The sequence below is a fragment of the Thalia democratica genome, chromosome 6 (genome assembly GCF_965202585.1).
Source record: "Thalia democratica chromosome 6, ktThaDemo2.hap1.1, whole genome shotgun sequence".
Taxonomy (NCBI): Eukaryota; Metazoa; Chordata; class Thaliacea; order Salpida; family Salpidae; genus Thalia; species Thalia democratica.
In genome coordinates this window covers 65,638,419-65,656,017 of record NC_139170.1, presented here as the reverse complement: position 1 = coordinate 65,656,017, position 17,599 = coordinate 65,638,419, and the positions used below count along the sequence as shown (strand labels likewise).

Below are 17,599 nucleotides of genomic sequence, written 5' to 3'. Positions count from 1 at the left end.
TTTATACATTTGTAACTAAATAAAAACAGATTTTTTATCAATTTTTTTTTATTAAAATTTAAACTTTCAAAAACTCAACAAACAAACAAAAAAAGCAAAATAAAGTTTTATATAAAAAATATTTACTATCTTTAGAGCTGACGTACTTAAGTTTAATTATAAAATATTAAATTATATAGCAAATACAAAAATATATAAGTTATATAGATTACGAAAAATTTATTGAGAATATACATCGTGATCAAAAATTGTCTTCAGAAGTAAGTCATTGCAGATATGTAGATAAATTATTTGTTTTAATATAAATTTATACATCACTTTAAAATATTTAAAAATTTTTTAATATTGTTGTATCTTTTATGTAATATAAACCACTAACGTTAATGATAATTAGAATTGTATTGAGATATTGTTTTAAGGTAGTCATGAACAATACTTCTTTGTATTTTACACTTCAATTCTGATTGCTTTTCTTTACTAAGTTCCTTATGATAAGTTCGTATGTGCAGACATCGATGAGAACTTTGAGTGAACCATTTTCCACTTTCAGCACAACCATAAGGTTTTTCTCCAAGGTGAATTCTAAAATGTGCTACTAAACTACTTTTCTGTGCAAATTTCTTCTTGCAAATATCACATTCATGGTCTTTTACTTTGGTGTGAGTCAACATATGGCGTTTTAAATCGCCCTTCTGTGAAAACTTCTTCTTACAAACTTCACATTGGAAATCTTTTATTTTAGTATGAACTAACATGTGTGCTTTTACAGCACTTTTTCTAGTAAAGCTTTTGTCACATATATTACATTTGAAAAGTTTATCTTTGGTGTGAGTAACTAAATGTTGTTTTAAATTGTGTTTAAGTAAAAAGTTCTTATGACAAACATGACATTGAAACTCTTTTTTACCACTATGCACCAACATGTGTCGTTTTAAACTTCTTTTTTGTTTAAAACTTTTGCCACAATCTTCACATTTGTATGGTTCTTCTCTAGTATGAATTCTTTTGTGATGTTTCAAGTACGATTTCGTATTGAAAATTTTCTTGCAAACATCACAAGTAATACTCTTAACAACCATATTAGTTTTGTTTTGACCAGAATCACTCATATTTTAAACTTAAATAGCTAAAAGTTATGTAAGTATTAAAAAATGTGAAAAAAAAACAATGATTGGTGTACTTATTTAAAATTTGAAAATAATTAATTGTTTAATTATAGCTTTTAATCAATAAAAACTATTAAATAGAGCAATTGCTTGATTTGAAAAATTTCATCTAAGTTTTTAAACTACACAAATTGAAGATAAAAACGATTTATTTTATTATAACATGGTACTAAATGAAAATTTTAACAGTTATTTAATAACAACTTATTTTACTATGTTTTAAGAATAATTTTTAGTAGTATATTCTTTCAGTTTCTTATTAGATTACCTGTTGATTAAAATTTACACGACTTGGTCAAAATTATTTAACCACTTTATAAGAAGTAAAAAATAAAATGAAAACCATAATATACAATATACAATAATGTATGATAAAAATACATGAAGTTATATTTCAGATACAACTATTATTAATAAAGCTTATATTTCTGAGCGTTATTTTACTTTTAAATTCTAAAATGAATATTTAATTGCAGAGAAACAATTATAGTTCTCAAACTTATTTAAATTTTTTTTTTACAAAATAAAAACTGTTTTTAACAATTATACTTTTGTTCTAGAAAAATTTTATCACTTGGTTATTTTACATTTAATAGTTTTACTACAATACATATATTTAAATAATTTACGTTTTTAAAGTTTTAAAGAAAACAAAATCAATAAAATTTTACTTTAATCTGAATAAAAATGTTGGGTGTCTATTACTAATTTAATTTAAGTTTAATTATTTCGTGTATCTGATTATGGCAAACTGTAACTTATACAGTTTTATTTTAGACATGAGATAAAAAATAATTTAGACAAAAGCACTTCTTAATTGTTAGCTATATTTTTTTATTATTAATACAACTTTAGTATGATTAATGTGCCAAATAGTTTGGAGAGCAAACATATCTCTTTTTTTTCTTCGTTAAAAAAAAACCAAACGTTAAATTTATTTACTTTGAAAGATTGTTGATATTTTGTCAATATGTAAGTAACATTTTTGATAACAAGTTCAGATACTGAAGATGAAAACACAAACTAAATATATAAAAAAAAAACCTTACTCAAGATTTAAAGAAAATGTCAGGAAAACTATTCAAACAAAGCTGAATTATTTAAAAAACATTTAATATAAAATTGAGCTGCAATACTTTCAGAAAATTTTGTTATTTTCCTAAATACATTTACGGTTGTTGTAATTTTTAATGTAGCTTTTAATAGTTATCCTGTTTTTAAAGATAGCCTTATCTGCTTGTATGATTTAAATTCTTTTATAAGTCAATTAGGGTGGCCATTGGTTTAAAAGAAATTTCTTCCAGATTTTCGGAATGCTCTCCAGGTTTTTAAGAGTACATGTTTTAGGTCTGTTTTTAGTTTAAAAACTGTGTTAGGTAGTATAACAAATTATGACAAATCAAGTTAATGAAAAAATTCAAATTATGTTGTTCACACTAAACAAAAAACAATTATCAACCAATAATTTTTGAACATAAAGTCTTTCATATTATAAACTTTTAACTAAGTGATAAGTTTTTATTTCTTTTTAGTAAAACCAAACATATAAACCCAAAACTAAAATTTAATTCTTATTGATAATTACTTAGAAGAGTTAATAAAATTACAACTTTAAAAAATTTATTGTTGAATTGTTCAGTAGACTTATGTAATACTTATACTATATCTGTAAAAATAATTTTAAAAAAAATTGTAAATCTTCTTATCAATGAATGCAGTAGATAATATAAAAATAATTAATTTCTTGTTATGTCAACTATAGTTAATATTAAGTCACTTTTACAAAATAATCTATAGTTATTCTTAGATTACACTAAACGTTGACATTTAAATCTATAGAAATATAAGTTTTAAAGTATTTATAGTAAATAAATTATTATTTATTGTTAAGTACTATTGATGTACCATTAAAAAAATTACTACGAAGCCTTAATACACAATTAAACGAATACGAAACATACAAAACTTAGAATAATATGTTTAAAAAAAGTGTAATATAACTGAAGAATTTGCAAGTAAAACGACTGGATTAATTATTGTAAATGATTATAATAGTTTAAGGATTATGGTGGTGATTAGAAACTTAACTTGTTTTGTAACTTTATTACATCGTTGTAGTATTCATTTTATTCTAGCGTTGAAAAGTAAAACTAATGAAGTAAACAAAATCTTTTTTTAAAGGCATAAATAAACTGCAAATTAAGGTTTGTGACAATCTTTCGTCTATTTTAAAATATATTTTTTATGTTTTTAGTTTTTTTGTTGTACGACTATCAAAACTGTTTTACTAAAATAAGTACAAAGGTTAGGTTTAAAGGTCTTGTATCAAAACTTTTGAATTACTAATTTACTAAAATTTTTGTTATACTCAAAAGTCGTCTTTTGTGCAATTCCTATGTCGTCCTAATCCAAATATATACATTTGTTAACAATATTATTAATTAATAAAGTTTAATTTAAAAAAACACTACACTTCTAAGCAATGTGTATTAATTATCTCAACTTAGAAAAAAACATAAAAACATTATCAAACTTTATATATAAAACTTAAGCTTTTTTTTAATTTCTATAATTTTGTTTTACTTTAATCAGATATTTAATCGAGTAATAAAAGCTGTCAAACCAAGATTTAGAATATAATATTTTACCTAAATAAATTTTAAAGTTAAATTACTTTTAAGTGATGGATATTTAAAATAAACGGTATTCACTCACAAAAATAACTTATTTAGTAGATGATACTAGTCTTAAGATAACAACAAAACTAATTTTAGAAAATATAGTATTTACACAAGCATTTAATAAACTAAGTTATTTATAAGTGAGTGATGGATATTTTAGAAAAGTATCAAGTAACAAAAAAAAACAACTTACTTGATAGATAATAATCAATATAAAATAACAAAAACATAATATTTAGAAGATTGGTACATAAGTAAAGTTTATTAACTATCATTACATTAATTAATCTTTATGTATTGTTTATTGAACGAAAAATAAGCGCTCAAGATTTTGGCTCAATGACTGGTTTACGAAAAAACTTTTAGGTTATCGAGTCAAATCGTAAAAACTTTTACAAATTTCTATGTAAATTAGTAAATTTAAAGTTGCTGCTCTTCTAAATGACAACTAAATTTTAAAAAGCAACTCTTTAGAGAATTTATTTGTTATCTTTATTCCCAAAACTTAAACACTTATAAAATTTATTCTTGTACAAAAAAAAAGTATAATTTTAGAAATTATAAAATAAGTACTAGAGAAATCAATTTTAAAACGGTATTTTATTTTATCTTTGAAAGAAACATATAACAAATGTAATATTTTTTATTATAATATTATTTAAAACATAGTCTTTTTTTAAACAAAATCAACAGCAAATATGTGAGTGGTAGTATTAAGGTATAAGCAGAAACTAAAACCATTACATACCATCTTTCTGAAACCGATTGGGTAGACAAACTAAATATAACCATTGATACTTAATTAAGACCAATAAATTTTATTGAGATATAACATTATATTAAACCTATATTTAACGTTCTTTACTTTTATTTGACTAATAATAGTTTCTTAAGTCAACATCCAATCGTCAACTTAAGCAATTATAAAACTTTAAAATAAATTAATGGTTTAGATAAAAATTTAGCTCTATTCATTAATTCTCATTTAATTTTAAAATATACGTTATTCCTCAGGTTAGACTTAAATTATTTCAGTTATAAAAAAAATATACTAAATCAGTTATTTCAAATTAAACAAGTATTCAAACTGATTATTCAAGTTTAATATACGATATACTACAATTCAGTTTCATAGCTTACGTTCCTTTAGTTATAATATAATAATAAAATAAAGACAACAGAATTATTTTCAAGTTACTACAAAGTTTACTACAAAGTTACTACAAAGTAAGAAGAACCCTTATGTGTCTTAGTTGTTAATGTGTTCAATCGATGTTTAAAAAAACCTTAATTTTAGAATAAGGTATAGACACTTGTTTTACTATTTATCTGGGGTGACTTTTTCAAGTATTTGGGCTGATAGCAGAGCAACAAACTGTTTTTAAAGAACGTTAAAAACCGAGTATTAGTTTTGAAGAAAATTGATCGTTTATATTAAAGACAGCGCGTGTTTAGGCTGGATTCTAGTACGACACCTGTAAAATATGAATAAAAAAATTTCAACGATAACGATGTTTACTTAGATATTATCACTTATTTTAATAAATTCGCTTGTGTAACCTTGACAAAATTTCAAGTTTTATTCTGATGGCACAAAAGTTTTATAATTATTAATAACGTGTTGTTAATAAGAAACTTTTAAGTAATATTTGTTTTAATTCTCAACTATACATTGTTGATTTAAACGTTATTACTTATTTAAAATATTTTTTTTTTATTTAAAGAATAGAATTTCATCTTGAACAAACATTACTTTTAGATAATTAAAAATTGAGTTTTAGCATATAACTTTCTTTTAAATATTTGGAAGTTCAAAAAATTATATTTAATTAAAATTAAATATGAAGTATAGTAACTAATTTGACACAATCGTTATCATTTAGTAATAATAAATGTTATTGTAAGATATTAAAACAATCTCATAGTTAAAAATTACTTTTATTTTTTTAAAAGATATTATTTCAATATACAATTGTAAGTAAGTAATAAACATCAAGTAAGTAATAAACCACACTAAAACATTGTAGTTAATGCATAACAACAAATTATTTTACTCAAATTATATATTATCGATTGTGGTTCAAAACTATGTAACCGATTTATTTTCATAGCTTAACATAAATAAAAAGATAATAAGAAATATATTCAGATAGTCTTAAAATAGTTATCAAAAACAATCTTTTATATTTTAAATTGTCAGCTTTGATTGTTGTTCTTTATTTAGTTCCTTATTAAAAGTAATAGACATCAATCTTAAAGTTTATGATAAACTAAACAAATATATATTATCTCTGAAGTTTACGTATTTTTGTATTAAGTCTAATTAAGATAAATTTTAGACAGACTAATATATAAATAAATTTTAAAATTCTTTGCTCTTTTAGGAGAGCTCAAATAATTTTTTTAATAGCTCCTTTATATAAACTGATGTACTTCATGAAGTATTATAAATATAAAATGTTATTCGTAATTATACATAAAAAACAGTTATATAAAATATTTGAACAAACTTATTTACAAAATAAACAGCTAACAATATTTAGAGTTGTATTCAGATATTGTTTTAAGATAGTCATAAACAATACTTCTTTGTATTTTACACTTCAGTTCTGATTGCTTTTCTTTACTTAGTTCCTTATGATGATTACGAATATGATAATTTCGATTAGAATTATCTGTAAACCATTTTCCACATTCTGCACAACCGTAAGGTTTTTCTCCTAAATGAATTCTAAAGTGTGTAACTAAAAGGCTTTTCCGAGAAAAATTCTTCTTGCAAATATCACATTCATTAGCTCTTAATTTTGTGTGAGTCAACACGTGTTGTTTTAGATTAAATTTCCGAGAAAACTTCTTTTCACAAACTTCACACTGATGTTCTTTAATTCCAATATGAACTAACATATGTGTCTTAACATACCCTTTTCGAGTAAATCTTTTGTCACAAACTTCACATTTAAAATCTTTTTCTTTAGTATGAGTAACCATGTGCCGCTCTAATACTTGTTTATATGCAAATTCTTTTAAACAAACAAAACATTGGAATTCTTTTTCACCACTATGTACCAACATATGTCGCTTTAACTTACTTTTTTCTTTAAAACTTTTTCCACAATCCTCACAATTGTATGGCTTTTCTCCATTATGAATTCTTCTATGAACAGTCAGTTGTGACTTATACTTGAATGTTTTCTTGCAAAAATCACACTCTAAACAGTTAGGAGTTACCATATCTTCACTAACATGTGCTTTGTTCATTTTCAAAATGTTTAAACCTAAACTTTTAATTTGTTTCATCTTAATTAATAAAATGTCATATTTTGTTGTTAATTAATGATAATATGTTGGTTAAGTTTAAACCTTAAGTAATTTTTAAATATTATAATCTAAAGTAGCATTAAAATACATCCACAAAACCTAAATTTTAGTTAGTTATAGTAAATCTTACTATGAAGAGATTTATTATTACATTTATAAATAAAAAACTTTCTACAAAATTCTAGAAATTTATTGATAACTTATAATAGAAAAATCTAATAAATTTTAATGTCATTGGTTTTAAATTTTACGTATAAGATTAATTTTGTTTAAATAGAGTATCTTCGTGCTATGTTTTGTATTAAAACTCAATTCAGCTAAATTTTATCATAAATAAATATATCTTTTTTTGTTGAGTTTATTCACAAACTAATTACAAGAATGATAACGTCTGTAGTTCAAACATAATTAAAACTAGGTTAATACTTATACACTGTATTAGTTTAATCATAACTTAAAATAATAGTTGCTAAAAAATATATTCTTATCTGATAAATAGAAAAATATATGTTAAAACGAATATTAATAAATCTGAGTGAAGGATATTTTTGAATTTATCTGGATAATTATTAACTTTGCTTAATATTTAACATACTTAATTCTAATAAAATACTTGATAGTTGTTATAAAAGTTAATTACTTAAAATCAAAACTTTGATATGCAACTAGTAGAAAAATCTACTGAAAAGTACCAAATCCAAAAATTTTTTTTTTGAAGTTATTTGCGCGTTGAACAGTTTTAAAGTCGTTGCTAGGGATTTTGCACTAACTTCGTTTTTCAATCTTGTACATTAGAAATTATAAAAATCACTGTTATTAGTGTTAAAACATCCCTGGTAGTAATATTTCAACCATTGTTTTAAATAAGTTTAATTATACTGCCGGTGTATAAATAATGTATATATTCATATTTTTAAAGGATATTTTTTGTCATAAACAAGTAGCTTCATTACAAAAGAAAATTAATAAAATATAGCCTCATAAAATAGTGTTTATAAATATCGGGTTAAATATATTATACATAGAAAAAGAGTTATTTAAAGATAACCAACAAATTTAAATTTATAACAAACTGTTAAAAATAATTATAATTATATTCTGATATTGTTTTAAGGTATTCATAAACAATAGTTTTTTGTATTTTACACTTCAGTTCTGATTGTTTTTTTTTTACAAAGTTCCTTATAACAAGTAAGTATATGCCTAGTTCGACCAGAAGCTTGAGTAAACCATTTTCCACATTCTGCACAACCATATGGTTTTTCACCTAAATGAATTCTAAAGTGATCGACTAAATCGCTTTTCTGACTGAATATTTTCTTGCAAATATCACATTCATGAGTTTTTCCTTTGGTGTGAGTCAACATGTGACTTTTCAAACATTGTTTTTGCAAAAACTTTTTTTCACAAACTTCACATTTAAATTTTTTTAACCAGTATGAACTAACATGTGTCTCTTAACACTGTTTTTTAGAGTAAAACTTTTGTCACATATTTCACATTTGAAGTTTTTTTCTTTGGTGTGAGTAACCATGTGCCGTTTCAATGCATGTTTATATGTAAAGTTTTTTTAAAACAAACTATACATTGATTATTCGTTAAATCACTTTTTTGTTAAAAACTTTTATCGCATTTTTCACATTTGTATGGATTTTCTCCTTATGAACTCTTTGGTGAATTGTAAATTTCGACCTATATTTTAAACTCTTTTTGCAAATGTCGCAATTTATACTTGTGGTATTTGAGTTGCTCCCAGTTGGTCCATTAATATCCATAATTAGCAAACAAAACTTATAAGAACTAAAGGTAAATGAATAAAAGTTTTAAATTGATATTTACTTTCAGTTAATAACGTATGAAAATGCAACATATAGAATATTCTAAATATATTTTAACTTAGTAACCTTTGAGAATAAAGCATGAAAAATTAAGATTTTTTGTTTTTTAAATAATAGTTTTTTTTATTTTTGTTGCTTTGTTCTATGATTTATGAATATTTTTTGATGATTTATAAACATGTCCATTTATCCAATTTTAAAATTACTTATTTTATAAACATGTAAGTTTATCACCATTTTTATAAAACGTTTTGTAATTTTATAATAAATGCTACAACTACTTTAAAATATAAATTGTTAAAAAACACTTATTTTTGTGCATACTAATTTAAATAATATTGATTTATGTTATTATAAGATATTTTGATCGTGAGTAATTACTGTAAATACGCTGGAACAATTTTTTTTTTCAAATCATTAAATTTTGATTGCTCAGTAAAATTTCTTTGTCACTTGTTGTCACAATAGTGTACTACACAAATGCACACTGTTAAATAGTTTGTGTTACTCTGTAGTAAGTAAAATGTTTAAAAATAAATAGAACTTTCTATATCCTAGTTTCTCTATAATAGGGGAATCTATAAATAAGATTAAATAGTATATAAAAAGAAAAAAAATAAATAGTAGTATTTAAATAGTAGTAATCAAATTATACAGTACTTCTTTTATTATACCTACAAATGTTTCTTTGTGTTAACGGATTAACACCTTTCAACTGGGTTCTGTGAGAAAATAAATACTGTAAGGAAAGAATAGAAGCAGACAAGTAAGTATACACATGTGTACATTTAAAATAATTGCTACAGATTTTTATAGGTTAATAATAAATAAATGTGGCAATAAATAAATAATTTCGGAAAAAATAAATGTTAAGTAAAAAAGGGGTCAGATAGAACAGTATTTTAGCTCATTTCAATAAATTTTGAAAGCTGTTATTTAAGTAAATTATAATTAAATTTTTTAGGACCTTTAAATCATGCACTGTATGTTCAAAATATTCTACTTTTTTAAGAATAGTTTCTAATAAAATGTCATATTTTAGTGTGTTATTAAAAGTAAAACAAACCGTCGACCAATATAAAGTTTGTCAGATCCTTAACAAAAAAAAAGATAAGAAACTAATTTCTTAATTAAAATAAAGTAATTAAGTCACTCTTCTTTAAAATGAAAAGCATTTATCTTATTACTTATAAATATCTAAATTTTTGTACTGTCTATTAACTGTTAAAAACATAACTTAAACATTTTGTTGGAAGACACCAGTAAAATTTTTGCCGCTAACAAAATATAGCTTGTGAAGAATAAGTTTTGCAACGTGCTGTTTAAAAATATCAAGCAAAAGTTTGTGGCTATAAACTTCATTATACAATAAATAGATTAAAATGGGTGCACGAAAATTCAAACGGCAACAAATTAAAATGTAATGTATATTTGCATTCTTTATAAAGTAACGTATATATAAATTAATATGCTAATTTAAGCTTTATTGTAGCAGTTAATGATGTTTTATTTATTTCTTATTTCCTACTTTTACTTTTTTTTTATTTTAGAATGTTTACCGCGTAGGACTTGTTCAGTAAATATGACCAATTACTTTGAGATGCAGTTTATTACTAGTGATGTACCGTACTCACTATCCGGGTCCTGATCCGGCCGGATATTGCCATTTTTGTCTGATATCTGGATCCGGCTAGATCTCGATATAAAAATAAAAAGTCCGGATTCGGTTAAGGCCGGATTCCAATTTAAAAAAAAGTCCGGATCCGGTTCGGCCGGATCCTAATTTGGAAAAAAAGTCCGGATTCCGTTCCAGCCGGATTCTAATTTAAAAAAAAGTCCGGATCCGGGTCCGGTACATCACTATTTATCACATAACTAAAAAATAGGTTTTTAACTTAAAGCTTAAGTAAAATTAACTAAACAATAATGTGAGATACAAATTAAACCAAAACGTCTACAAAAAGTGTTATAAACATTCTAACAAAAAAAAAATTAAGACGCTCAATAGAAGCTTGAAGATAAGCAACTGCCACATAAAAGACTTATATTTATTTAAAAAAACTTTCATAGTATTAATGAAAGTGTCGTTCTACAAGTTCAGCACATTTGAAGAAACACATTAAATTTTTTTGATAAAATGAAGAGTTATTGATGATCTTAAATCTCAAAATTTAAATACTTTTCAAGTATTAAGATTAAATTATTAAAACTTTTAATTTTTTTTACTATAAAACTCATAAAAAGTATTGCTTATTATATTTTAAATGAATAAATTCATTAGTTGTGCCAAATATGTAATTAAAGAGATTATTTTTTTAACTTAGGTTTTAATGGCTAGGTCCTTCCTTTGACAATAAACTTCAATAACAATAATCATTATAATAACTTTTGACCATGTGAAATTTTTAAATATTTAGATGGCTATATAAACAAATATGATACATTTTGCCTTAAAATATTAATACAAAAATACATTACTTTAACCTAACAAAACAACAGAGATCAAAATAAACTAAAAATTATAAATTTGACCCATTGAAGTTTGAGAAAAAGTTAAAAGTGTCACAATGTGTACTTTAATTTGATTGATTAGCTAAACATGATCTTGCCATTAAACTAGCAAAAGCTTTTGTTGACTTCAAAAAAATCCAACAACCATTTTTAAATAACATATTATATATTATAATATAACTAAAAGAAAATTATTACTTATATTAATCATTTATCAAACAATTACTACTAACATTACAAAACTTCTTAAATTAATAAATTTGAAAGAGAAAATATTTAAGTTTATCAATAACTTGAAATTTTTAAATTAAGCTAATTTTATATTTTTCATAAAACTAACTTTCCTTAAACTCAAATCTAAGTTTCTAGTTGCAGAAGATTACATCCAATCAGCAAATTCAATATAAAAAATATTTATACTTTTTATGAAAGTTTATTATACTATATACAATTACAGATTATAGGTTACGTACCTTTATAAGAAATCTAACTATTCAACATTAATTTATACACAAATTTAAAAATGTTAAAAGCTTTTTGATACTTTTGACATATTTGATAAGCTTTATCATACCAAAACAATAAGAGTATCATAAATTAGTGTAAAATAATAAACTATAAAATATAAAGTGATACATCAATAGTTTTATTCAATTTTTTTAGAATTGATGTTAATACTTAGAATTCAGATATAGTCTTAAAATAGTCGTGATCAATGCTTCTTGGTATTTTACATTTCAGTTCTGATTGTTGCTGCTTACTTTATTTTTTATGATGAACGTATATGCCAATTCGAGTACAATTAGCAGTAAACCATTTTCCACATTCTGCACATAAGGTTTTTCACCTAAATGAATTCTGTAGTGTCTCACTAAACTATTTTTTGTGAAAAGTTTTTCTTACTAATATCACATTCATGGTCTTTCACTTTAATGTTAGTCAACATATAACTTTTTAAAGAATCTTATTGTGAAAAATTTTTTTCACGTCTATATAATGTGAATAATAAACAAAAAAGAATATGAAATAATGTTTATCAGGTGTCATTTATATTCTAATAGCACATGTAATTATATCAAACAAATTTCAAATATTATAAACTTTTTAATAAACCATATTACTTTTTTGTTTGTTTTCTGTTCATAAGTACTTTATAATGATTATTAAGCCTAAAATTCGGTTTTTTCATAGAATTCTTGATATATAAATTTGTAAATATTAAACAATTGTATTTAAATTTCTTCTAATTTTTTCACAAACGGTTGTTAACTTTAAACATTGGCACAAAACAATTACTGGAAAAATAATCTCTATTGACAAGTAATTTTTAAAAGAAAATTTTATTACAAAATGAGTATTATTTTATGTCATGAATAGTTTATTTATTAAGTTCAATATAATTTTTTTTTATCTTGTTAAAGTTTTCATAATAAAACATCAAGAAAAATTTTGTGTTAATTTTAATTCACACTGTTAGATTTAAGTTATAATAGTTTTAGGTATATATCAAAATATTGGCAAAAAATTTGGTGGTCTAATTCTATTTATTAGAACAAAAAACAAACTAAAATATGATACAATAGTAATAATAAATAACTTAAAACGTTATGTAGGTTACATATTTTAGACTATTAAAATATTGTTTAGAAGTGAATTGCTCAATCAAAATTCATTTAGTTATGAAGCATTTATAATTAATATATACTGTAGAGACTAGTGATTAATATTTTAAAACAAATTTCTTAAAGTTTTTGTTGGAGTTCAGAACATAAAAACTACAAAACAGAACTTCAAAGCTACAGATTTTTTTCTTTTATATCGTTTACTAGTTACAAATAGAATTTAACTATTCACGACACGAATCGTATTTTTATAAAATTTTGAACTTAAAAAGTTCTAATAATTTTTTTTTCATAATCAATATTACAAGAAACACTTTAACAACCATATTAATTTTGTTTTGGCCAGATTCACACTAAGTTTAAACTTAAATGTTAAAAGTTATGTTTATCAATGTAAAAAACTTAGGTTGATGTACTTCATTTACATTTAAAAATGTTTAATTGTTTTAAATGATTACTTTCAAATAATGAAAACTGTTTAATAAAAAAATGCTTGTTTTGTAAATTTTTATCTAACTTTGTTAAACATAAAAAATTTAAACTAAATAAGTTGAATACCTAATTTAGTAATTTCAAAACTTTTGCAAATATTTTTCTCTCAAAGTTCAAAATAAAGCTGAAAATTTTTTGTAAATTATCGTATAACTAAAAATATTCCAATAAATTTAAATTAATACAAATTAGTAAATAGTAACCCTCATGTGTTTTAGTTATTAACTTAATTGAAAGATGTTTGTAAAACTATATTAATTTCGTGTTATATTCTTTGATTAAGATATATTTATGTTATTATATTATCATTTTTAATCTTCTTAGGGACTTTTTTGATTATTTATATTAAAATTGATTTTTTAGAAAAAAATACGTTTATATTTAAGACAGGAAAACTGTTTAGACTGGTTTCTAGTACAACCCCTGTAAATATTAAAAAAAAAATAGTTTTAACAAAAATCAATGTTTATACAGGTAAGTTTACTTATTTTGTAAATTCGCTGTTTAATCTTTACAAAATTTTAAACTTGATTTTGATGGCAACAAAACTTTATAACTATTACGAGTCTGTTTGTTTGCAAAACTAAACTTTGAAGTAATATATGATTTATATCTGAAGTATACATTGTAACTTTAATTCTTATTACTTAGTTAGAATCATTATTAATTTTTTAATATGTAAAAAAAGTATCTATAACAAACATTTATCTACTTTTTGATAGTTAATATTCAAGTTCTATGTAAAAAGATTCTGGTATATTTTTTAGCATATAATACATCATTTTAGAAATTTGTTGGTTTTAATTTTGCGGCTTTGATTTTTTTATTTTACAAAAACTAAACATGTCAATTCAATTAATCAAATACGACACTAATATACATAAATATTTAAAAAAAAATTGTAAAATTGGCACTTAATTATATCATTCATATTATTTTTGCTATAATGAATAACTTGTTATTTATGATATTAAAACTTATGAGTTTTTTAAAAAAATATTTCAAATTTGTAAATCAAACTAAATTCTGGAAGATAATAACCTAAACAGGCCTAAAGAAGACACACCTCATAATTTCCTAGTAATTTTAAACTACTATTAGAGATATGTATCATGTTTAAAAAAAATGAAAATTTTATCTAAGTCGATGTAAAATAAAGAAAATCCGAAAATAAATTTTGTTATGAAATCAGTATCAAAAGTGCAGTGGAAAGATCCAATACCAATTTAAACAAAATATTTATACTATACAAAATAAATTGTTTTTGTGAAAAAGCATCGGACAAGCTCCAATGCATTTTAAAACAAGAATCAAATAAATACCTAAATATGTGTTTAATTTTTTAGAAGTAAAATTTCGAATTAACACAAAAGCAATCTCAATTTATAAAAAGACTTCACAAACAATGAAGTTATGCAAACAATTATAATAAAATATAGATTTAAGTAACTTATCTTCCAGTCACTGTTTTTGATCATGTTGAGTTAGAAGTTATATCAATATGAAAAAAATTGATAATAGAAAATGATCTAAATATTCTTTAAATTATAAGTTAAAACTATTTGTGTAACAAAGTTAAAACAATATATTTAGATAATTAAAGAAAAATGTTAGGTTTTATAAAACGCTTCCTTGAATTATAATTAGTAAATATAATCGTTGGTACTCACATTATTAAGAAAATATTTTTTATAAACAGCTAGACCATTTTAAGACGCCTGATTGAAAATACGATTTTAAGTTAAGTTTTATCGATAAAATTTTAGTTGTAGTGTTTATGCATAATTTCCAAAAACGATAAAATAAATAACGTATAATAACAACATACTTTTTTTCCGACCAATTAAATAAATAATATTGAAAATAAGTATAAACTACAAATTTAATATTTTAGTATAAGTGAAGAGGTTTTCTTGTTTTATTTAAATGTAACATTATAATTAATTTGTAATTACAATAGCTTAATAAACCAATAAGTTAATTATAAATTATTTACTTAAATTAAAGCGTACATATCGTTTCAAAATTCATAATAAAAAAGACTAAAATATATTTTAACTCATCTAATATGTGTTATATTAATATAACTTATATTTTTCACTGAAAATTATACTGAATTAAGTAAGCAAACAATAACAAAATAAAGCAAAATTAAAATTATGTTAAAATTTTATATTTAGTCTCTCTACCTTAAGTACTTTTTAAGATTAATTATTAAAATTAACAAATATAAAAATAAACATCTTTATAAATTTAATAGATTTTTTTAAGAACATGCAACTTGGACATCGATCATATAATGTTATATACAAAAGTAAATCATTATAAAAAGTATAAAGTCATTTTTTTGACACTTTTTCATACATCATTTAACAAATTCTTAAAGTTTTTAAATACCATTTTATGTAGTAATAAACACACCGCTAACATTAAACATATTTAGAGTTGTATTCAGATATTGTTTTCAGGTAGTCATAAACAATTGTTCTTTGATTTTTGCACTTCAGTTTTGATTGCTTTTCTTTACTAAGCTCCTTATGATGAGTACGTATATGCCTATTTCGATTAGAACTATCTGTAAACCATTTACCACATTCTGCACATCCAAACGGTTTTTCTCCTAAATGAATTCTAAAATGTCTAACTAAACATCCTCTCTGAGAAAACATCTTCTTGCAAATATCACATTCATGAGCTTTTACTTTGGCGTGAGTCAACATATGACGTGTCAATGTACATTTCAGAGAAAACCTCTTTTCACAAACTTCACATTGAAAATCTTTTGTTCCGGTATGAAGTAAAATGTGTTTTTTTACATTACTTCTACTTGTAAACCTTTTGTCACACAAATCACATTTGAAAGCTTTTTCTTTAGTGTGGGTAACCATGTGCTCATTCAAGTTATGTTTATATGCAAAATCTTTCAAACAAACAAAACACTGAAATTCTTTTCTACCACTATGCACCAACATGTGTCTTGTTAAAGTGCCTTTTTGAGTAAAACTTTTCTCACATTTTTCACACTTATACGGCTTTTCTTTCGTATGAACTCTTTTGTGAATAAGTAATTGCGGCTGACACTTAAAATTTTTCTTGCAAACATCACAATCAAAGCAACTTTTTATGATTTTTTTAAGATAAGGTTTATCCATTTTTAATTGTATAAACCTAAACTTTTACATTTCTTTATTTATACATGTTAATTTAAAACACAGAAAAAGTTTGTGTTGAATAAAAATTTTCTTATTATTGTTATAAAAATTTAAGTTAATTACTGTTTATGTAGTAACAAGTTGAAAGTGTATTTCAAAAATTGTAAAGCTTCACATATATTTATTATCACCTTTAAATTTTAAAAATTAGTTCTAAACCAATTAAAAAATATGTTTTTCTAGAAACTGTTGAACAAAAAATAACAACTTTTAGTTTTCATGACTTTTGAATATTATGATGTAATTACACGTGATCATTTATTTCAAATTTTTCAGTAAAAAGTTTCTAACATATTACACATTTTAATTGTTATAGTTCTGATGGTCATGTGTAGTCTCAAGTATTTTCGAACAAAATTATTCAAACAAAATCAATTTTTATTATTATGAACAAATTATTGTGTTATCAACTGACTCATGTAAAAAAAAGTATTTTTGTAAATGTAACAATGATGAACTTTTTTTGTAACAGTTACAATACTGTGCACGTTTAGATAAAGTAGTAACAAAGCTAAGCTTTATATAAGTTTATTTAACTGATAAAAATTCGTTTTGCTTTCATTAATTATATTTAAAGCAAAATGTATAAATAAATTAAACATATTTTATATTTAACTCTTTTTTGATAGCTCTGATTCTATTACTAATTTACTTAGACTATTATGTAGTCTCAAACATCATTAGATTATTTAAATGCATAACAGATACATAAAACTTTCTCCCAAGTTTTTCTGTGATATTTTATACGTATTAAACTAC

The 17,599-nt window shown here is 22.8% G+C and overlaps 1 protein-coding gene and 1 pseudogene across 1 annotated transcript; both read right to left on the bottom strand.

The window, feature by feature from the left end:
* Positions 1-380: 380 nt before the first annotated feature.
* LOC145839363 (uncharacterized) lies at positions 381-7,105 on the bottom strand. The gene is made up of 2 exons (XM_082946941.1): positions 6,713-7,105; positions 381-872 (listed from the first exon to the last, which is right to left on the bottom strand). Exons 1-2 carry the CDS (start codon positions 7,103-7,105, stop codon positions 381-383), a joined length of 885 nt encoding a protein of 294 aa, XP_082803067.1.
* A 373-nt stretch (positions 7,106-7,478) lies between these two features.
* LOC145839362 (uncharacterized) lies at positions 7,479-16,780 on the bottom strand (annotated as a pseudogene).
* Positions 16,781-17,599: the final 819 nt, after the last annotated feature.

Coding starts and splice junctions, on each gene's coding strand:
- LOC145839363 (XM_082946941.1), bottom strand. CDS start 7,105: ATGAACAAAGCACATGTTAGTGAAGATATGGTAACTCCTAACTGTTTA. Junction 873..6,712: donor TTAAAGAACATCAGTGTGAA/GTTTGTGAAAAG, acceptor GTTTGTCATAAG/AACTTTTTACTTAAACACAA.